Genomic DNA, 22050 nt, shown 5'->3' on the forward strand with positions numbered 1-22050 from the left:
TATGTAAAACAATCTTGTAAATATTATATAATTACCTTCAAATCTTATAATTTTAGACTTCTTGAATTTAAGATATGTCATCAAGAATAGGTTGATCAAATTATGCATTGTTTTTAAATAAAATTATTTAAAAACAAATAAGAAAAAATAAATAAAACAAAACTATGTTGCAAATGCTTAGAGCTTGAATATTCAACAGTGACAAGAAGTTCTTTGTCATAAAGGATGTAGGTAACTAAAATTATATAAAAATGAACAAAATAAGATGAAGTCTGTGTGGATGAATGGATGAATGTCACTTGTTTGACAACATAACCTAAGGCATCAGATTAGCTTGCCAACTATGATACGGTTCACAATTGCAAAATAGAATAGATACTCAAATGGTAGACAAATCCTGCTTGAAATTTAGAACAATCCAAGACCTGCATCCCATTTGAGATGATTCTAAATATCAAATTTTCAACAGGTAAGACATGGAATGCGAAGTTGGGTTACATAGGTTGTGTGAGTGATTTCACACTTCGGCAGCAGAAATACTTGTTTTTTATGGCGATAACACAGAGACCTGTGACCAACAAGGACACCAACATTGCCATTGCCCTTGTTGAATCACGGAGATGACTCACAGACTTTCCATACTTTTTTTTTACCTCAAGTATGTACGCACTGTGAATTGCAAGACGTGATGGAGATGATGAACAAAAATTTCACAGCACACTGTCAATGACATTACACCGAAGGGGATTAGACTGGGAGTATCCAGATATGCTCAACTTGTTCCATCCCACAATTCTTTCCAATACGGTTTCAATGTTCTTTAATCCTTGAAAATAAATACTTGTCAGGTCTCTATCTCTATCTCTCTCTCACGAATACGTACCTATGTCTCCAACCTGGTTTACAGGAAATCAATGCTGCTCTGCTGGTTTGGTGCCCTCCCTTACATTGGGTGGAAATAAGGGCGTTCTTTACCACCACTGAGCCTTCTGAATCATTGCTTTGTGAATTTTGATCGTAGTTGACAATAAATCGTAACCAGGCATCGCAGCCAATGAGTGATGAAGATTGTAAGTTTGAGCATGTCTGTACACTCTTGATGTGTTGTTCATCTTCGGGCAATCGCTGTTGGAAAAGTCTAAAGACCTGCAGGTGCTCCATCTTTTCTCTCATCACTAACACCAATCAGTTTACCACGGGAGGAGTATCGTGGTCCTCTCAACCAGCCCATTTTGAACAAGGACATCCTTATGGGAGTCTTCAAGTCTTGAACAACGAGTTGACATACAGCGCCAGAAGTGTGAGCTTCCAGGATGTGGCCCTTGGATTCCAATCCCCGTCGAGTTATTTCCCCAAGCTCTACGTGCTTCCCCGTCACCAGAGTCCAGTTCTCATAGTGTATGACGTTCGGAACTAACTGTAATGTAAACAATCTAAATAATTTTTAGTACGAGATCTGTCAAAAATTCTGGGTTGATGGATTGTAATGTGATGTTGAATGTAAGCGACGAACCAGCAAGCCAGGGAGGAATCATGAACCTGATGGTGCACGCGTGTGGTTGCAACCGATGTTAGTGGATCCAGTTTCTTCACAAATTGGTTGATAAAAACCTGTGCCACAGTTGTTATGATTTTGTTGCCGCCGCTTCCGCCCAACACCCCATATAACCGTCCATCCTACACCATACCCAAGCATTTCATGATGTGTAGTACACATAATTTGATACAGTTGTATTGTAAAAGATTAGCCATTGGAATCTTTTGCTCAGGAATTTCCTTAGAGGCAGTCCTATGAGCGCTGCCGAGGAAGACTGATGAGGTTAGAGCTTCACGGATTGTGTACCTTGAGGACAATGGTCGGAGTCATGGACGACAGAGGACGCTTGCCCGGTCTCACAAAGTTCTGCGGGGGAGGAGGCAGATACCCGGGGGGTTGAGAAGTTGGGATTGCGAAATCGTCCATTTCATTGTTGAGTATTACTCCAGTTGACGGAGACAACATAAGAGCACCAAAAGGGTAGTTGATAGTGGTGGTCATGGCGACAGCATTGCGATGCGGATCTACTATGCTGAAGTGGCTCGTTCCGTGATCTTCAAGTTGACGCCATCTTCAGCCACACGATAATGTTTTGTCAATTTGAAGCATAAACTTCTTAAAAGAACAGCTGGTTCAATATTGGCCTAGTAACCAAAACATTATTGCCGCCTTCAGCATGACTGATTCCTGGGAGACTTGATGCAAAGAAGTCGTCACTAACAAATCTGAGAGCTGTACCTGTTTCCGTAGTATTCCGGCGGGAAAGTGGTATTATCAACAATTCGACTCTGAAGTTTTCCAGCGAAACTTGGGTTCAGCATATCTGCCACTACCGAGTTCACATCGACGAAATCCGGGTCGCCCAAGTTCATTCGCACTGCATACGTGTGCTTGAAAGTTTCAATGAGTCGGTGCAATCCCACCAGCCCTTTCAACGCTGCAGTATACCCGTATTTGGCTATGATGTTTAAGATCTGCGCAAGAGCAATAACAGAGTTCTCTCAGGATTGGAATTTAGATCCTTTTCATGAAGATTCTGTACAATGCATAATTGCAATAAACTTAGACTTCCGAGTGACTCCGTCATGCTGAAACGTCAAATCAGTGTACCACGATAGACACTTACGAGAACCAATGATGCTCCACCGGATGAAGGAGGCGGCATGCTTATCACAGTAAAGCCCATGGTATCAGCAACCACGGGTTTTCGAATTGCCACTTTATAATCCCGAAGGTCCTCCATGGTCAATATTGAACCAGCTGCTCGTACATCTTTAATGAAATTCTCCGCAACTGGACCAGAATAAAATGCCGCTGATCCATGCTTTGCGACTTCTTTCAATGTGTTGGCCAGGTTTTTACGGTAACAGATGTCTCCGGCAACTAGGGGTTTTCCGTTGAGGGTGAATGTTTCACGTAATCCTTGGTCAGCAAGGATACCATCTATGAACATATTAATGTAGTGTGCAAGGTAAGGCTGTACAACAAACCCTTTTTCTGCAAGAACAATAGCTGGAGCCACGAGTGCCGGCCATTGTAAAACGCCATGGCTGGACCAAACTAAGTGAAGACCAGCCAACTCACCCGGAACGCCTGCTGATAAACCTCCCTTAACCTTCAGGGAAGGATCTTCAGTATACATGTCCTGCATAAAATGGAGAATTATTGATTAAAATGTAAATGTCAACATCTTCTACGAATAGACGAAATGACATCAGATCATGGCAGTGGGTTTTTGTGGGTGAAGGCCGATCAATTTACCTCGCGGGCTGCTGCGGGCGCAGTTTCTCGCATGTCATAGGCCATCGCAGTTCCATTCCACAGTCGCAGCAGCAAGAATGCACCTCCACCAAGCCCACTTGCCACTGGATTGACGACTCCTAGGCACAGGGATGTCGCTACGGCGGCATCCACGGCGTTTCCACCAGCACGTAACGCATCGCGACCAATATGAGAGCACCTCTCGTCATCAGCTGCCACCATACCCTCATCTGCTTCGGTGATTCGCTTGCGATTCAACCATGGTTGTGCCAATCGGAAACCTGTTTTCCTTGAACACTGGTGAGTCGAGGTGGAGAAGCCACCGCAGGTCGTTGGCAAAGCAAGAAACACAACCGTGAGCGCTGCAACCATCACCAGATTCAAGAGTCAGCTGATGTGTAAATTGCTTCCCATTGTAAGACGATTTCCTATTGTGAGCAAGTAAACATGATTCTATAACTCATCTTGTAACAAGAAAAAGATCTTCCAATGGAATGTCCTAATTAGCGTGCACACACGCACAGAGAAGAATGGATTCCCACTCTGCAGGTTTCAGGAGAAAATTTTCTTCCCTCTCCTCGTTGGGAAATGAAATTTCAACAATAAATAATAATAATAATAATAATAATAATAAAATCATTACTTTAGTTAGAGTGAGCTTTGGATCTAAGTACCGAGCAAGATCAATGGCCTCGCGCAATCCAAAACCTGGATGTGCTGTCGACACCCACTAGGTAATATCTTGGTGCAATCGGTCGGAGCAGGATGTTCACCCATTGCACGAGCACCACCAGAAATCAAACGACCAATAAAACTATTTAGTCCTGCCAAGCTTTTTGCAACCATCATGCTTTCAGCCTGTCCGACGGGCTTTATTCGAAATCTTCAAGGAGAGTATCGACTATTACGACAGAATGTAATGCTTCGCCCTCATTTGAGCAAGAGGAAGAGCGGCGAGAGTCTACAAAAAAACGACGAAGAGTCGAAGCTCAAACGGACAAGACTGTTCACGATAACAATGCAATAGTCCGGAGATCCCTTCTACTCTTCTTTCCCTCACGACCACCGTAACGCCACTGATCAACCATCTGGCAGGGGAATCACGTGCATAGCACGATCTGGAAAATTGTGTCGTTACCATCCGGCTTTCCTTCCAATTATATTCCTTCATTAACGTACCCACGCTGAACCAATTTATTATCTCACATTATTGCGCTCACAAGCACTGACAATCTCTCTTACGTCACTTCAGACTTTCGGTCAATTCCGAATCACGCTTAAATTGACGTGCTCCTGGCTGCACACATTGTAAGACAGGCGAGCTCTCTCCATGTCTCAGCAACGACAGGGATGACAACCGAGGTTTTCCTTGAACACACAGAAACTCCTCACAAATAGCTTGTTTGGCACAGCATACGGAGCATGGGGAAGACTTGGTGCAGCCAAGCGTAACGGCTGCGAGTCAGCTCTACAACGACAACGCTGAGGCGACGACGGCAGCACCGAATTGTGTTGAACTTGTCACGCAGAGCTCCTCAACGCTCTGCAATTTTGGACCAAAGGCGGCCAAGGCGACCGACACGGCCCAGGCATGGATGGGCTTAATATTGAAAAGGCAGAGCGCACGTGCAATGGAGAACAAAATTCATGTGTGCATATATATATATAATATATATATATATATATATATATATATATTTAAATGAATATAAAGAGAAAGTACAAAACTTCATGCTATTCATGATTGCCATGCTTCAAAATATACCCAAAATATACCCTCGTAAATGAACCTCAAAATATACCTAATTTTCTTGTGTCCTTGTGATTGTATACATGCAAAAAAAAAAAAAAAAAAAAAAAAAAAAGAGAGAGAGAGAGAAAATATATATATATATATATATATATAAAGGCATTCATGTGAAGGGTCACTTAAGTGATGATGTTGTTGATCAAATTTTCACCATATGGTCTTCATTTTTTTTGTACTGTGTTGCATACAATTTTGGAAAACATGCTCAATTATATGCAAAATTCTATGCAACTGAAAGAGATTAGTTAAGTTATTCATTGAGATTTTATTGTAAATAACTAGTCAAACAAATTGAATGAAATGACAGTTAAATTTGCGCAAAAGGATGATATGAGTCCAATTGAAGTCCAATTGAATAGCAGCTTTCAGATGAGGAGCCCATTGCAAAGATTTTTGTGGTTTTTGTAAAGTGCCTCCATTGAAGTGTGCATTAATACTCCTACCAATAACAGTGTTTACTCTCTGACCAAGTCTGCAATCTACTGCAACATCAGTCTACAGAACAGCTGTGACAACGTTGAATGAAAAGTTCTTTGATCTTTTAATATCCTTTTATAATCCATTTCCTACTTTCACGACCAATTGTGAATAAAACCCACCAGAGGGTAGTACACTCATAAATCCAGAGCTCAAATTGGATGAATCTGAAATTTTTGCAGGAAATTCATGTGGGTTTCGGGTAAAACCTAATATTCTATTCTATGTTCAGTAAAGACTCCAAGAAGGTTTCATTGGAGCCGTCTCACATCAAAGCATCTTAGCATCTAATTTATGGTTATGATTTGGGACTCTTGAAATCTAGAAGTCCCTTTTGAAAATCATGGTTTGAAAGTTTTGGGAAAGTTCTTCTCTTTGTAAAGAAAAGATTTTTTTAGAAGACTTTGTTCTTGGAGATGGTATACATATGAAAAAGGGTATCACATGGTTCAAATTATTTTTAATTTTGTTCATAAATCGGCAGCTCATTTTTTCATTTTAAAAATTAAAAATTAATTTCATATACTTTAAGAAGATTTTAGTACATTTTTTTCCAAGTTTTTGTATAAATAAACTCTTGAAGTAGACCTAATAAATCAAATTCTAAGGTACAATAGGTACCATCCATGTCATGTAGAAAAAAAACAGGTTATATTTTTTTTCCTCTTTTTTCTTTTGTAGATTTCTGGTTGATTTTCTCAAATATATAGTTAACCCATTAAAATTCTTTAATTTTAACCAATTACAAGTTTCAAAAATTGCAACTTCTTACCATCTCTTTTAAGCATAAAAAACTAATTTAGTTATAAATTTTACTTTAAACACATATATTAATAAGAACATAAAATAAATAAATAAATAAATTATGAGGTTCTGATACAGACTTTAAAAAGTCTAGCAACAAGCCCAACATTAGTTATCTCTTAATTCTGATACATAATTGTTCCTTGAGAATTATGAAGTCATTTGCAAAATTATAAGGAAGATTTTATAAACTAATAAATAAAACTCTTGTATATACATCTAATAGAATGTAGTGAGTCAAAGTAAATCTAATACATAATTAATTTTATCTTAATTTTTAGTCTACTAAAAAAAATTACAATGATGTAAATTCGTCATATGTTTGTACTTAGACAATCTATTCTTCTAATGTTGCTGAGATTTAAACAAAACATATGCAACTAATCAAAAGAAATATAAGATGGTTATTTAATGTATATTGGGTCATAAAGCCTACACATTGTGGCCCTATGTATGAGTTGATATATGAACAATGAAGATGTCATGCTTTTTTAACTAGATTGACATAGAAGTCTTCTATTAAATGTGCAAAGGGCTCAAATCTACATAAATATCTCTCTTTCATATTAATATGTTTTTTAGATTCCCCAAACTATATAATCATTTCAAAACAACTATGACACTGTGGTTTTATAAAATTCTGCATAAATTTTATATCAAAATTTTATAGCTAAAATATATGGAAAAAAATTATAAATTATTTTATACAACCAATTATTTAGCTACAATAATTGGTTGTAATTTATTATTATTGTATAAGCAATTATTTGTAGCTAAATTATTATTTATTAATTATTAATAGTTAAAACATATGGAAATAAATTTCACTTAATGTGGTTATAATTCATGCACCTCTACACCTATAATTTTAATATAGTATAATTTTTTATACACTCAAGCGCACTAATGTCTATCTGTATGTAAGGATGTTAAGGCACTTTGTAGCTCATTTGTTTTAATATTTATTTTTATTATTCTAACACAATGGACTTATTCAACACATGACAAAAAAATAATCAAAATCAAAATCAATAATTAGACCAGTCAAAGACGCGTGGTGTATTTTACACACAAAACTGTTTGAGTTCAATTAAGTTATAATTTTAAAATATTTTTTAATACAATTTCATTGGAAGAAAATATTTGAATGCATAAAAAAAATTAAATGCAAAAACCCTTCAACATCTTTAAATAAATCATATCATACTCAGTTGATAGCAATATATGGCCTGATTTTATTTTCTAAATTTTGGTAAGATTTAATAAGATATAAATACAAATAAAATTAAATTTAAAATAACGAATATTCTTAGTCTACAAATGACATGCACTCTAAAAGATTTTAATACACCAAAATATATAAAGACTCTTAATGACACACAATAAAACGTTGGAAGACCAAAGCATCCAACAATTGTATTTTTTAATGCAAATTTATCAATTACCAAGGCTCATAATAAAATATGAAACTTTATTTTTATTTATTTATATTTTTGCTTAATAGATCCGTTTTATTTTTATCTATTAATATTTTTTTAACAAACCTATATAGCTTTATGGAAACAATGCCAAAAATATAAGAAATCTTTTAGAAAAATTAAGTTTTCTTCCTGTATACAATAAATATAGTAGAGTGGTCTACTAAGTCTCCATTTCCAACTCAATAAGAAAACATTGCAGAACAAAAACTAGACTACAAGTATAATTTTAAATTTTTATTATTAATAAAAACATTGTAATTAATGTGTAGAGACATTTTTTTGTTTTTATTTTTATTTTTATTCTAAGACATGTACATAGTAAATTTGTTGCCTTGGATGAGAAATAGTTAGAACATGAATTGCCAAAAAAAACTTCACAAATTTATTGATAAAATTGCAACTTACATGCTCATAGAATTTAAGAAAATATATTACGCAGGCTACAAGAAGATCTAGTGGCCCAAGAGGTCTTAAAATAATAAAAAAATTTAGAGTATAAATAGATTGTTGAGTTCTAAAAAGAGCTTTTGCTTCAAGTGCAACAACTTGATGAAGTCTAAAAAAAACTTCTCCATCAAGTACAAAAGTATTTTTGAAGTCTCATTAAAAATAAAAAAAAAGGTTAGGAACTTTTGGTAAAGGAAATTCGTATTGATGGAACTTTGCCCCCATTTCACAAAACAGTCCCTTCACGTAAAGGTTAAGTTAACAAATAATAAATGAATATATTTCAGCCAAGGGCAATTGTTCATTCACAGAAGAGTTCTACGTCTCGTATTTGTCATTCATCTTGGCTGCGATGATGATGATGGTGATGTCCATCTTGCGGTGGGAAGGTCATTCTGGTATTCGACGGCCAGGATCTGATGTTCCCTTAGGGCGGATCTAGGCCTTTGGAGGGAGAATTAGGGTTTGAAGATCACAAAGCCTGGAGTCCATGCCGATGAGAGTCTCTTTGGTTGTTTAGGTTTGCTTGCCGCTCTCTCTCTGCAGGGGAGTGCGCGCGAAGGAACGGCATCATGACGACCCGCCTGAAGAAGAACAGGAAGAAGAGAGGACACGTGAGTGCCGGTCATGGGCGTGTAGGCAAGCACCGCAAGCATCCAGGAGGTCGGGGTAATGCCGGAGGTATGCATCACCATCGGATCCTGTTCGACAAGTACCACCCTGGGTACTTCGGCAAGGTCGGTATGAGGTACTTTCACAAGACGATGAACAAGTTCCACTGTCCCATTGTGAACATTGATAAGTTGTGGTCGTTGGTGCCTGAGGCCGTGAAGGAGAAGGCCGACGGGGAGAAGAGCGCGCCTCTCTTGGACGTCACCCAGCACGGGTTCTTTAAGGTGCTTGGCAAGGGCGATTTGCCGTCCCAGCCGATGGTTGTGAAGGCTAAGTTTTTCTCTAAGCTCGCGGAGAAGAAAATTAAGGAGGCTGGTGGTGCGGTTATCCTCACTGCCTAAGCCCCTTGAGAAGAGTTCTGTTCAGGAAATGTGAAGGGGATCCATGCATTTGTTCGGTGTCTAGATGCATCTACCGAAATGAAAATTCCGTTTTTTCGAGACGATTACATTCCTGTTTTATGCTCTCGAGGATTTCATTGAAAGAGTGGAAATGCTTCTCTTATCCATGCTGGTGTCAAATGCTAGCTGTGTCTTCAATTTTATTGTCGTTGTACTTCCAGCGCTTGTGATTGAACAGTTGCCTGTGGTGTATATTTGTGAATGTATACTAGCCGCTGCTTAGGCATTGCGGCTTCCACATGTAATTCTTAGATTAGGTTATTACAGTCAGATCGGGTGATGTAGGGTTTCTAGCTCACAGCGTTCGCCTTCTTTCACCAGATCCTTCCAATTTGAATGTTCCTATGCATTGTTGTTGTACTCTCGCTCCCTCTTCTCTTTTCGTCAATAGCCCAGCCGGGCAGGATGCTCAACCACTGCATTCAGGATCAGTTGGGGATGCGTGAGGCTCTTCAAGTTGTAATCTGCAGTGTTGTAAATGTAGTGTTTGGCATGTTTATTTCTACATGTGTAGTAACTTTTCTGAATTGGACCGACAGAGTTATGTCGTCCACTTGATTACTTCTGTTCTAAAAGTTGCACGAGATCTTTATTACCTGTCTTCATCCTGATCAAGAATGCTGCAGTACAAAAGGATCGTCTGAGGTGTGGACAAGAGAAGCGGGTTTGGGATGAACATCTCTCTTCAAAGTTCAATATTTCCTCTAGATTTGGCATCTCAAACCTCGCATGTGATATGCATTGGGCGAATGGTTAGTGCATAAATATTACTCTGGTCTTTTGAGGACTATTTTCAATTAACTTATTGTCTTTGTCTGTTGCAATAGTTGATCCCTAAGTTCAACTGTACTCATTAGTTTGTAGTGTTGACTATGTTAGGATCCCTGACAAAGTACATATTCAAAATACGTGTACAAAGTGCACTAAAGAATTCAAGCACTATTTGAGCACAGCGTGGAACCTAAATTCAATTGATAATCAAACGGTTTGCTATCTACAAATCTTGAGGTTTGATGTTGTGTAAATTGAAGGAATTATGAAAGAAGGAAGACAATGTTGTGGCGGTAACTCCTTTGCAGATATTGCATGTATTATGGCCCACGCTCCCCGGTATCGTTGTAGACAGATGATTGTGGGTACTGTGAGGCTCACTGAAGGCAACAAATATCACAATCCTTCCAGGATCCAAATGCCAATCCATTATATAGTAACCTTCACTTAAGTGAAAGTATACTGCCAGTTCCCTTTTCCTGAGACCTAGATTGGTATCTGTGCAGCAACTTTGTTTCAAAAGATAGAACCTCACAAAGCCGATAAACGTAGAAATAAAAACTCAGGTCAAAATATTTTTGCGGTCCACAAATAGTTTCCTTTCTTTGCTTTCAGTGTGTCGAGAGTTGTAATTACTACTGTAATTCCATTTTGTGGCCTACAGCCACCACTGTCGATTTTAAAAGTATCAATGAATAAACCATGATGTTGACAGAATGTACCACGTCGGCTGTAAATGCTAACTCTCACAAGTACTCCCTGAAATTGTGAATCTTGAAAATGACCTAAAATCCTAAACCCAGTTTCGAAAAGGACGACCTCACGTGCAGATAGTCCCTAGAGTGGCTGCTGCACAGTTTTTGGACAATTGATATCTTTGCCGTGTGAAAAGAAAAGCCTTCATCCTGTTGAACGTCTGCCATTCTAGCTCAAGTTTGAACTCTTTGTTGATTAAAAAAATTGGGTATGCATATTTCCAGAACCCTTATTAAATCCATCTTCATGACGGCTGCAGGTGATCAGATGACAAAGAATATGTACCACTCGAAGGAACCATGTAACATTTTCGAGGATTGGGAAGTGCAGAACGAAAAGCGAGACTCCGCAGCATCATTGTCAAGAGGTAAAGTGCGCGTTCAATTGTCACTGTTGGCAATCTTGTCACCAAGGTCGGGCAACAGCACAAGCAAGTTCACCATTATATTACTCCTTGTCGCAACTTCTGCCTGTATTTTAGACGCTGATCATCCCATAGAAACCTGTAAATGGTTCAATTTGGCTCATTGTTTGTTCTTTTCCTCAGGGCTGCACAAACCGTAACCAGCTACCTGCACCGTAAGCTTTCATTTTCACTTGAAACGAATTCCAATCTCTCAATTGGCAGATTGTTCGGCTTCAGTCGACACCATTTAACTCCGCTGACTCTGCTGAGACATTCGTAAATCAAATGATTCCCAAGCAAAACACATGTTCTGGATGTTACTTCAATCTCTCCATCTCTAATAAAAAGTCCGTCAACTTACCAACAAAAATTGCTGCTCATATTCCAGTTTTCCGGTACTCCTTATCAACGCCCGCCACGTCTCTAATGACACTTCCGATCCAAGCCCCAAGATCATGTTACCTGCAAAATGTCTGCCCAAGTCGTGCATGGCCAAAGAGTTACACTCTTTTCCACATGCACGGAGCCCATGACTTTAAAAAAGTACTACTCTCTCCCTGCTCTCTTTCTCTCGGAGCATACAATTTGAAGTAGATCAGCAGCGTCAACTCGCGGTCACAATTCCTCAATCTTCGACTCAAAACTCAAAACGCTGAAGATGTAGGGGCCCACAGGACTCCATCCATGCATCCATCACAAGTTTATCAATTCTCATACAAATATCATCTGTGGACATTCCAGTGGGTTTGGCATCGGGACCGTGCTGAAGGTCGTAGGGTTGTCTCTCTTGCTCTCTCTCTCACTCACCCCATTCTCCCTTTCGTCCAGTCGTCAGGGTTGGTGTTCTCAATACATGCACTCACTGGCCAAATGGAGCACCGCGGTCAAATCCAGGTAGGTCGGAACAGCTCAAGCGCTTGATTGTAGGAAATTCAACATTCCAGTGATCCGTTGTTGGAATCAGCTCTGCTATGTCGCTGTGGAGATGGATGTTTCCAGAGGGGAAGAAGTCCGAGGAATGCCCTTTCTGTGTTTTAGCGTCTGGATCGGTGGAAGGCCGCACGCCCAACGTGTTATACCAGGTTAGCAGTTCTAAACCCTAGATTCCCTCTTTTCCACCTCCAGCTATCCGTATTAATTCTTGTTGATATTTGCACGAGATTTGTGTAACGAAGGAGAAGAGGTTATTCTGGATGCTGTGTGGACTGAGAATAATCACTCAAGGGAAGTCGCCGTTGTACTTATGACCGTCCCATGACACCCTCATGCTTCTAAACGTTGTGATTTCCGGTTAGTGCTCAAACGATGCTCAAGCAGTGAGCATATTTTTACAAGTCGGCAAGGATTGCACTTTTGCAATAATTTGTAGACCAAAATTGGACCCAGGTGGAAGCTCACGATATCCTAGACAGCCTCAGACTTATTTCTTTCTACAATCCATCCTCTTATCATTTGCGATATTTACCACGGGTTGTACTCTCTGCCAGGGGTGTATACACAGCTATTTCATATCATTTATTTATTTAATTTGTAGATGTTGTAGGGTTCGTAGATCAGCAATGTCAATATGCTTCTGAAGAAGAAACTGCTGGTGCAACTGACAGTCATGCCGCAGTGTTGCCGAGTCTTCCATGTGGAGCTTATACATCTCAGTGATGTTCAGCTGTAAAATACATCTGTTTATAGTCTCGACAAGTGATAATGATGCATGCATATTTGTTACCTTCTGAAGTTAATGAATAGTCGAATTCACAGCTGCTATGTGCGTTGCAGCGTGTCGATGAGAATTCGCGCACGAAGATTTGTACCACCAGAGTGCTCGGATGCCGCTTGTAGCATCCTCTATTAGCAGACCATCCGAATGTCATTCACATTGTTGTTTTCCTTTTTACAATGGTGGATGCCATTATCTGCAGGATAAGCATGTAGTTGTCTTCGTGGATCGGAACCCGTCTGCCTATAGGTGCGTGACTGCATCGGTAAGACCCTTGTTTTTTTTAAGTTCTGTTTGTGACAACGCTTTTTCGGTGATGTGATAAATGGATTCAAGGTTCTTTCTGATCATTATACAGTTTTCGGACCTATGAATTCTTCCTCTTTGCATCTACCTATTTTGAAATACTCGAGGAGTCTTAAGAGTTTGTTGCAGTTTGTCTGAAGCCTATTCTACTGGTCGGTGCCGCAGGCATTACTTGGTGATACCAAATAAGCACATCAAGTCTGTCCAAGATCTTCGACCTGTTGAAGCAGATCATGCGTTGGGTGAGTATATTGACCTCAAAGTCAGAAGAAATCCTTAACCTACTTCTTTTTACTTGAACCGTGGTGGCGGAGAATGTTTACTTTGGAAGATCCTATGCGAAGTATATCACATATCTGAGCTATTTGGTTCTCTGCAGTCTCCCGTATGTTCAAGCTAGGGAAGTCAACATTACAACGTGATGCGCCGAACGCATCCAAATACAGGTTCCAACCGTCTCATCTTGATTATAATTCCTAGGATTGATTATTAAACGCTACTCTAGAACAAGTTCTTATTCCAAATTATCACTTTATTTGCAGGTTTGGCTTCCACAAGTCTCCATTCAATAGTGTCGACCACCTCCACCTTCATTGCATCGCCCTTCCTTACAATTCTGTGTAAGAACCTCGTCTCCATTAACTGATGCTTGCGTTAGCACGGTTTTACTTGATTGCATTAGCTTGTAGGGAAATCGATTGTATTTTTCTATGCACTGATTGAGCACTGGTGGATGTTCCCAGATGGAGGCGCTTCAGGTATCTTGGTGTAGGTTGGTTGGGTGCATATGTTAGTGTCGAGCATGTACTGCTTTACTTGGATCCTAAGAAAGGCATGAAAACAGGGGTTACATCGGGTGACCAACCGAAAGTGCCCATATGATCCGACACCCTTTTGTGAATTTCTCTGGAATTTTATCTCGGGCTACCCATTCTTGGATGTCTGCTCTAATTCATCACGAATGATACCAGAAGCATGTGTGTTTGAGGAAGCAAAAACAACACAGGGAGTTCGCCAACAACTTTTCCGAATTGGCTAAGCCAGCTATTCAACATGGTAGCATTGAAGTGATGCGGTTCGTGCTTCACTCTAATTCCTCTAGAATCAACACAGTTTTACAGCCTGAAGTGCGTAGTTTCATTTACAGTGACCAAAGGAAACCTTCTGAAGTGTTTGTTGACAATGCTTCTTTTCATCAAATCCGTGGAACGATAACAGAGAAACAACCAGTCAGGATTCCACACTCCAACTGTGGATCCAGTTCTGTAAGTCCTACATGTCTCCTAGACCTCAAAAGACGATAATGAGGGATTCACACAGACCGGCGACCGTATTCCATAACATAAGCTCCTCCACCTGGAATGGATTTCACAACTCCACTCTTCAACAACCAAACCAGACTCAAAACATGCGCTCTAATAGGGTCCCAATCCTTTGACAAAGACTGGAATTCCTTCTGACTCCAGCCCCTGCCCTGGAAAAATGGTGAAAAAGGCTAGAACTACGCCTCAACAAGTGGATTGTGCTTGTGCTTGTGGGTCCATTGCCGTTTCCGATGCATTGGATAAGCGGTGACCCGGTGTCATGCTGGATGAGCTCGAGAGTGATTCCTTGAGTGCGTGTGGCCCCATGAGCTTTGGTTAGGTGAGAGATGCAAGTCATGTATTGACTGAAAGCACAAAGCCTCTGGGTCTTTTAACTCCTTTCTTTTTAATCAAAGTTTTCCTGCTAATTCACATAAACAGTGTGATCCACGGGACCCCTGTAGTTTGAGTGCTAAAGGTGGGTCCATTTTCTCTCATATTGGTTTGTGGGAAAAGGCTTTCTGAGATTGATAGGGATAAGATGTGAGGGATGATTGATTGATATGTATGTATATGTGTTTGCGTATATATATATATATATATATATATATATATTTTGTTTAAAAGCATCTTGGGTCTCACAAGCAACTCTTGGATGTCCATCCCAAGAACACTTTGCAAGAGTGTTGACATAAACATGACTATTTTGAAATATTACTCATCACCTCATCTGAGAGATTCAATGTCCTTTTTTAGTTAGCTTTCAAGAGCAAATTTTGATTATGTCTATAGTATAAATAACCACTTTTGGAAACCTACATTGAACATTAGACAGTTTACACAACTTTCAATTAATCTTTTAATTTTTGAAAGTTTCAATTAATTAAACTTTCAAAAATCACCCGTGAATTCTGATTAATACTATTGTGTTTCACAGATATTTCTTGTGTGAAAAAAAGTAATATTCTTGTTGATTAAATTAAAGAATTTTTTGGTCAAAGTGAGTTTTAGTATTATAATTATCATTTTCCAACCCTTTGTTGTTTATTCCTCATGTGCAATTCTTCCATTCTTATATTTATTTCTAGATTTATACTTACTCTAATTCTCTCATGCATACATACAAGAAAGTTTTGTTTAAATGAGAACATCCTTTTGGTTCCCTTCAATAATTGACCATTGAAGGGAGTTATAATGTATATATGGGCTTTGATAAGGATCTATTCTAAAATCCCAAATTGGGCGTCAAAAATATAATAATCTTACACAACTGTCAATATCATGTAAAGACAGTTACAATTGTAGGTGTAAGTTATCTATAAAGTAATTTTTTTTTGCATTACACATGTCAACATACTCTTGTACAGGATGTTAACACAACATATCATAAAACATTGCATTTCATTTAAATTTCATCTGTCCAAAAGACTAAATGTAATCACAACCTTTAAAAACTTTCTTAAGGGAATAACATAGCTAATATAACATCTAAAGAGTAACACATCCTAACACCACTATGTATATATATATATATATATATAAGCAATTTATTAACTATTCAAAAGAATTTACAAGAACGATTTTAAAGTTGTTTGATGAAAGTTGTACAATGTAGTTTTAAGAACATTACTCAATAGAAATACCCTTCAAGATATACTTTTAAAAACACCATGTCAAGCTCTACCATATATGCCTTACCAAACTGTAGTTTCATCATTTCCCATAGAAATAACCCTCTTCCATCACACACTTCATCATTATAGGAATAAATTTCTTAATTCTTTCCCAGTTCAAACTTCTTTCTCATGCCCAGTCACATATTTCATAACTCTCTCATTCTCTCTCTCTCTCTCTCCATACCTACTTAGCTATCTAGCCATCTATTTATCTATCCATGTGTAAAAAAATTTACCACCAATCCAATTCCAAGGCCCAAACCGCAGTCCAAAGCATTGTACTCTTTCGACCTTTTGCAGGACAGCGTCTGTTTTGACTTATAACTTCAAATCCTCAAAGTGTATGCATGGGAGTGCGTGTGTGTGGGGGGGGGGGGGAGGGGGTACGTGTGTGGTTTATTTCGTTTTTTTATTGTGTTTTTATTACTTCGATAAATCGATTTATACTCCCTTTCAACGACGCTGGTGTGGTGACGGAAGGAGTTCACAGGCAATATCGAACCAGCAGTGGTACCACGGAAAGGGATGGATCACAGGGCTGCCCTTCTTCGCAGACCCTGGCTACGCTCACGTCATCAGCAATTTTCACGGCGTCGTGGGCAGATTGTGCAGCACGACTTCGCAGCACTCAGTCAGAGCAACTACGATCCCCCGACCCAACCCAACCCACATTCCTACTCCCACTCCGAAGCGTACCACTCGAGGCCGATCGTTGAGCAGGCCAGCCCAGCTCTGACTTCACCACCATCCCCGTTTCCACGGCCTCATCAGTCATCTGGTCCGCTGCCGTCTCCTGGGCTGAAGTCCTTGTACCCGTGCAGACTTGGGGCTCTGAAAACGGGTGAGAGAATCGTGCGCTGTCTGCACTGGGTTGCTCCTGCTGCTGGTGTCCCCATAGCCCATCTCCCTCGAGGGATGGGCACAAACCTCTTGGGATGTTACAGCTCCATGCTTCGGTGTTTTCTGTCCTTGGAAATGTCGCCTCCGAAAGGGGACCCAAGTGGTGTGTATTTCTAGTAGAATATCGGGTGCGGGTTTCTTCCATGTTGTTGCCTGTTAGGCTTGCACATGAGGGCGATGGATGTTTGGGGGTCTGGAAACACAGAAGATTTCACCCATGAAATCGGCACAGAAAAGAGCTAAAGACTATTCTTGACCATTGTGTCCATCCATTTCGACATGAAGTTGGAAACTTGAAGTTTTAGTGGCTTCCGGGTCGTGCAATTCATGTTTTATAGTCACTTGAGATGAAGAATCAAGATGTTACCATGTGTTCTCTATCATAGCATACTTTCCAACATTGCAAACAATCTGTTGGTAATGCTAGGGGCTAGAGAAGACAATGTGTTAAAAAACGAGTTTCTCTAGCTATAATAAGAATCATGTGGTTGGAATTATGTGCAATACTTAGTAAAGGTTCTGTTCTCTCCTTAGATCTATCACCTTATTTTATCACCTTATTTTACAATAGATATATGTTTAGGACCTGAAAATCACAAAGTTTTTATTTTATTAGATTTAAGTGCCTCAGCTTGTTTTATAGACAAAGACTTTATTAAAAAATAAGAAATATTTTTTATCAAAAAAACTAAATTCATACATCTAAAAGTCATAGATAGTCATTTGACATTTTTTGGAGATGCTACCCAAGAGATTCTTCTTTTAGATGTAGCAATTAAAAATCATAATATCATAGTAATATTTAATATAATAAGATCTCTTTTTAATCCAATTATTTTAAAATTATTGTGGTTAAAAAAATACAACCCTAAGATAGATTAGATTTTTCATAATTTTAACTTTTTTTTGTAGTTTAATCCAAAATTCTTATAGTCAAGTAGAAATACATAAGTTTAATACATCCAAATTCTTACTGGTAAATGTAAGAGCTTTCATGCATGCAATAAAAGAAGGATCATCTTTTAATATATATGCTACATCCATTTCTGATGGTGGAAAGATATCAAGTAATATTCCTAGCTAGTATGAAGATTTCTATGATATTTTTGAAAAGAACATAGATATTCTTCCAAAGCATCAATCCTATGATTGTTCAATTGATCTTTAAGAAGAAACTCAACTTTCATTTGGGTCAATCTATAGCTTATTGCAAAACAAGTTGGTTGCACTAAAAGAGTATATTAATGAGAACTTAGCCAAGAACTATATATGCCATTCAAAAATTCCAATAAGAATTCTTATTGTATTTGTGAAGAAAAATGATGAATCTATGTAGATAAGCATAGACTATTAAAGGCTTAATAAGATCAGTATTAAAAATGTCAAGATGAAAAAGTATATATTCCATACTATTCAAGTTGACTTTCTAAGATACATCATTTCTAATGAAGGTCTCATGATAGATCCTAAGAATGTATCACAGATATACATAGGTAATCTAACAAATACCTATATGATTAGGTAGAAGTAGGTAAATATAGATAAAAGTAAGTTAATTTTATAAAACCTTTTAGAAAAGCTTTTTAAAAGCTTCATAGATACTACTTGACTTTACATATGTTTGTAGTTGATTGGTAGGTTAGAAACTTGGTCAGCAAGTTAATCATGTATTAATAGCTTGCAAAATAAGATAACTATGTGGCACACATATAGAAAACTTCCATTGAAAATTAAGATACATGTTTTACAAAATCAACATGTTTTGAGGGTCCTATAGGACATCGTCATATAGCTCCTAGTTAAGAATATATAAGCAAGCAAGAATGAAGCCTTCTTCACTCTTGTCTATGCCTTTCTAGTCCTTAATCTTATTTTAAGTCTTTTTAGTCTTTTTATTTTTGACAATAGCTATTCTAGTTTAATATTATATCATATTTGAGTGATTTTTTAGTTCTTTTCAGTGATACAAGAGTGTATTAAGGATTTTCTTTCTTTGAGATTCATGTCCTTGACAATTTGACAAGAGTGTTAACTTATTGTTTCTATCTTGTTTTAGAAGTGAGTGGATTATCCTACTTCTATTATTATTTTTTGAAGGTTGCGGACTATCTATCTTTAAATAATTTTTTTTATTTTCTAACATTGATCTTTTCCTTGAAGAGAGTAGATTAGCTCTCTTTGTAAAAAAATTTATTTGGTATTAGAGGTTGTAGATTATCTTCTTCTAATTTATCTTTTTTGAATTTGTTTGAATTGTCTACGGAAAGAAAGATTATGGATGCTTCTCTAAGCAAAAGTGAGAATAGATTTGCAGCTATTGTAGATCTTCATGAGCTTATCAATACTCTAAGGATAGAAATCTCATGTATTTTCAATGTGAATCATGGAGATACTATACCTATGCATATGGAAGAAGTTTAGAGTCTATGGCAAGAAGTTGTGTAGTTGAAGGAAGCAAGTAGATCAACCTTGCAACCAAATCCAAGGAGTTTTGCTTCTATAAGTATGATAGGGACAAGAATTAGTACGCCTGAGTAGTTTGATGAAACAAGATCAAAATTTTGAGGATTTTTGCAATAACTTAAGTTCTATCTAAGGTTGCATCCCTTCCAATACCTCAATGGATTTACTCAAGTCGGATTCATAGATGCACTTCTATCAAGAAGTGCTTTCTTTTAATTTGTACCTTTAATGGAAAAAAAAATTATAATTCTTTTATAATTTGAATTCATTCTTTAAAGTATTTATGGCTTTATACAAAGAAAGTGATTAAAAAAGAATAAAAAAGACCAAGCTCTTATTTTTATGATAAAAATCACAATCAGCGACCATATATATTGCTGAATTTCAAAACCTTACTTGCAACATGGACTAGAATGACAAAGCCCTTATCAATCAGTTTTGATATTAGTTGAAGGATAATGTCAAAAAATTGTTATTGACAATGCTAAAGGTAGAATATTTAAAACAATTTATTCCTCAAGCCATTACGTGCAACAATTGATTATTTAAAAGATAATAATAATAAATTTTTGACTAAAGAGGAACAAATCAAATAATGACAATAGCTGTCAAGTTTTCAGAAACTTTTTTTTAAATACCAAAACCAATGTAAATTGATATAGTACGTTTTAAATCCCTCACAAAGCAAGAAAAAACTAGACAATGATAAGAAGACTTATACTTATATTGTGAAGAAGCTAAACACACTTCTCAACATTGTCCAAAGAAATAATGCAACTACAAAATGAGAAGCATGGTTGCCAAAGAAGACAATCTATTGGAAAATAAGTTTCTTCAACTACAATAGGGACAAAGCAGTTGGAATCTTGTATAACTCTTAATAAAGGTCCTATTCCTTCTTTAGATTCTTCACTTTGTTTTATAATAGAAATTTATTTAGGACCAAAAAATCACAAAGTCTTAGTTTTGTTAGATTTAGGAGCCTTAGCTTGTTTTATAAACAAAGATTTTGTCAAAAAATAAGAAATATTGTTAGTCAAAAAAACTAAACATGTACATGTAGAAGTCATAGATGGTTATTTACTATCTTTTGGAGATGTTACAGATGAGACTATTCCTTTAAATGTAGCAATTAAAGATCATAATAGCATAATAATATTTAATATAATAAGATCATTGTCTAATATAATTATTTTAGGATTATCTTAATTCAAAAAGTATAATCCTCAAATAGATTGGATTTTTTATAATTTTAATTTTTTTGATAGTTTAATCCAAAATTTTGTTAGTTAAGTAGAAATACATAAGTCTAGTATATCCAAATCCTTACTAGTAGATACAAGAGCTTTTATGCATACCGCAAAAGAATGATTATCTTTTGTTTTATATGCCATGTCTATTTCTATTGATAAAAAGATGTCAAGTGATATTTCTAACTAATATTAAGATTTTTAGGATGTTTTTGAAAAAAAAACGTAGATATTCTTATAAAATATCATCTTTATGATTGTTCTATCGATCTTCACAAAGAAGCTCAACTATAATTTGGACCAATCTATAGCCTATCACAAAAAAAATTGTTTCTACTCAAGAAATACATTGATGAGAACTTGGCTAAGAATTTCATACATCATTTTAAATCTCCAACTAGAGCTCTTATCTTATTTGTAAAGAAAAAAGATGGATCTCTGTAGATATGTGTAGACTATCGAGGACTCAACAAGATCAACATCAAGAATAGGTATCCACTATCTTTAATTTTAGGATTTTTTGGTCAATTGAATCAAGCAAAGATCTATATAAAAATAGATCTATGAAGAGCATATAATTTGATATGCATTAAATAAAAGAAATGAATAGAAAATTATATTTTAAATTACATATGGATATTTTGAATATAATGTCATGCCTTTTGGACTCACAAATATACTAGTTCATTTTGAATATTTAATGAATGATATCTTTAGAGAGTTTTTTGATGTTTTTTTTATCTGTTATTGTTAGGGACATAGTCCTTAGAACCTTCTAGAGACAAGTTTCTAGAACCTTCTAGAAACAAGTCTCTGGAACCTTCTAGAAGCTTCTTAGTTGGTAGAAGATGTTAGGGACATAGTCCTTAGAACCTTCTAGAGATAAGTTTCTAGAACCTTTTAGAAGCAAGTCTCTAGAACCTTCTAGAAGCTTTCTAGTTAGTAGAAGTTGCTTGAGAAGCTTCCTAAATAGGAGTATATATTGGGATCGAGGCTGAAGAGTTCTTCAGTCTCGACAACACATCTTTTGGAGCTCTAGCTCACTTCTCTGATATTGTTCTTGTATTCATCTGATTAATCTAGTTCTTGTCAGTTCTTCTTGAACTTCTTGGTA

The 22050-nt window shown here is 37.2% G+C and overlaps 3 protein-coding genes and 1 long non-coding RNA gene across 6 annotated transcripts; 2 read left to right on the plus strand and 2 right to left on the minus strand.

Moving 5' to 3' along the window:
- Window positions 1-727: 727 nt before the first annotated feature.
- Window positions 728-4911, minus strand: LOC112282076 (glutathione hydrolase 2). Its single transcript, XM_024519263.3, has 7 exons — window positions 3973-4911; window positions 3299-3660; window positions 2664-3182; window positions 2276-2511; window positions 1844-2108; window positions 1540-1677; window positions 728-1417 (listed from the first exon to the last, which is right to left on the minus strand). Exons 1-7 carry the CDS (start codon window positions 4145-4147, stop codon window positions 1139-1141), a joined length of 1974 nt encoding a protein of 657 aa, XP_024375031.1. The 5' UTR covers window positions 4148-4911; the 3' UTR covers window positions 728-1138.
- A 3922-nt stretch (window positions 4912-8833) lies between these two features.
- LOC112282522 (large ribosomal subunit protein uL15x) lies at window positions 8834-9437 on the plus strand. Its single transcript, XM_024520199.3, has one exon. The coding sequence runs from the start codon at window positions 8890-8892 to the stop codon at window positions 9328-9330; it is 441 nt and encodes a 146-aa protein (XP_024375967.1). The 5' UTR covers window positions 8834-8889; the 3' UTR covers window positions 9331-9437.
- Window positions 9438-10706: 1269 nt separating this feature from the next.
- On the minus strand, window positions 10707-11783 carry LOC141045419 (uncharacterized). Its single transcript, XR_012217564.2, has 2 exons — window positions 11685-11783; window positions 10707-11420 (listed from the first exon to the last, which is right to left on the minus strand). It is a non-coding gene; the product is annotated as an uncharacterized LOC141045419 (long non-coding RNA).
- Window positions 11784-12007: 224 nt separating this feature from the next.
- On the plus strand, window positions 12008-15085 carry LOC112282521 (bifunctional adenosine 5'-phosphosulfate phosphorylase/adenylylsulfatase HINT4). Of its 3 annotated transcripts, none has more exons than XM_024520197.3 (6): window positions 12008-12217; window positions 13240-13286; window positions 13509-13585; window positions 13723-13789; window positions 13886-13963; window positions 14087-14282. In XM_024520197.3, the coding sequence occupies exons 1-6, from the start codon at window positions 12008-12010 to the stop codon at window positions 14223-14225; spliced, it is 618 nt and encodes a 205-aa protein (XP_024375965.1). In that variant the 3' UTR covers window positions 14226-14282. The 3 variants fall into 3 exon arrangements, with proteins under 3 accessions (XP_024375965.1, XP_090106932.1, XP_024375966.1); XM_090250806.1 differs by lacking the exon at window positions 12008-12217 and adding an exon at window positions 12264-12405 and having other exon boundaries at window positions 13097-13286; window positions 14087-15085; XM_024520198.3 differs by lacking the exon at window positions 12008-12217 and adding an exon at window positions 12271-12405.
- The last annotated feature ends 6965 nt before the right edge of the window (window positions 15086-22050 follow it).

The sequence above is a fragment of the Physcomitrium patens genome, chromosome 5 (assembly GCF_059467195.1).
Source record: "Physcomitrium patens ecotype Gransden chromosome 5, ASM5946719v1, whole genome shotgun sequence".
Classification (NCBI taxonomy): Eukaryota; Viridiplantae; Streptophyta; class Bryopsida; order Funariales; family Funariaceae; genus Physcomitrium; species Physcomitrium patens.

Coding starts and splice junctions, on each gene's coding strand:
- LOC112282521 (XM_024520197.3), top strand. CDS start 12,008: ATGCATCCATCACAAGTTTATCAATTCTCATACAAATATCATCTGTGG. Junction 13,287..13,508: donor CGGAACCCGTCTGCCTATAG/GTGCGTGACTGC, acceptor TCGGTGCCGCAG/GCATTACTTGGTGATACCAA. Junction 13,964..14,086: donor GCCCTTCCTTACAATTCTGT/GTAAGAACCTCG, acceptor GGATGTTCCCAG/ATGGAGGCGCTTCAGGTATC.
- LOC112282522 (XM_024520199.3), top strand. CDS start 8,890: ATGACGACCCGCCTGAAGAAGAACAGGAAGAAGAGAGGACACGTGAGT.
- LOC112282076 (XM_024519263.3), bottom strand. CDS start 4,147: ATGATGGTTGCAAAAAGCTTGGCAGGACTAAATAGTTTTATTGGTCGT. Junction 1,678..1,843: donor CTCCGACCATTGTCCTCAAG/GTACACAATCCG, acceptor GGTATGGTGTAG/GATGGACGGTTATATGGGGT. Junction 1,418..1,539: donor CCACACGCGTGCACCATCAG/GTTCATGATTCC, acceptor TTTACATTACAG/TTAGTTCCGAACGTCATACA.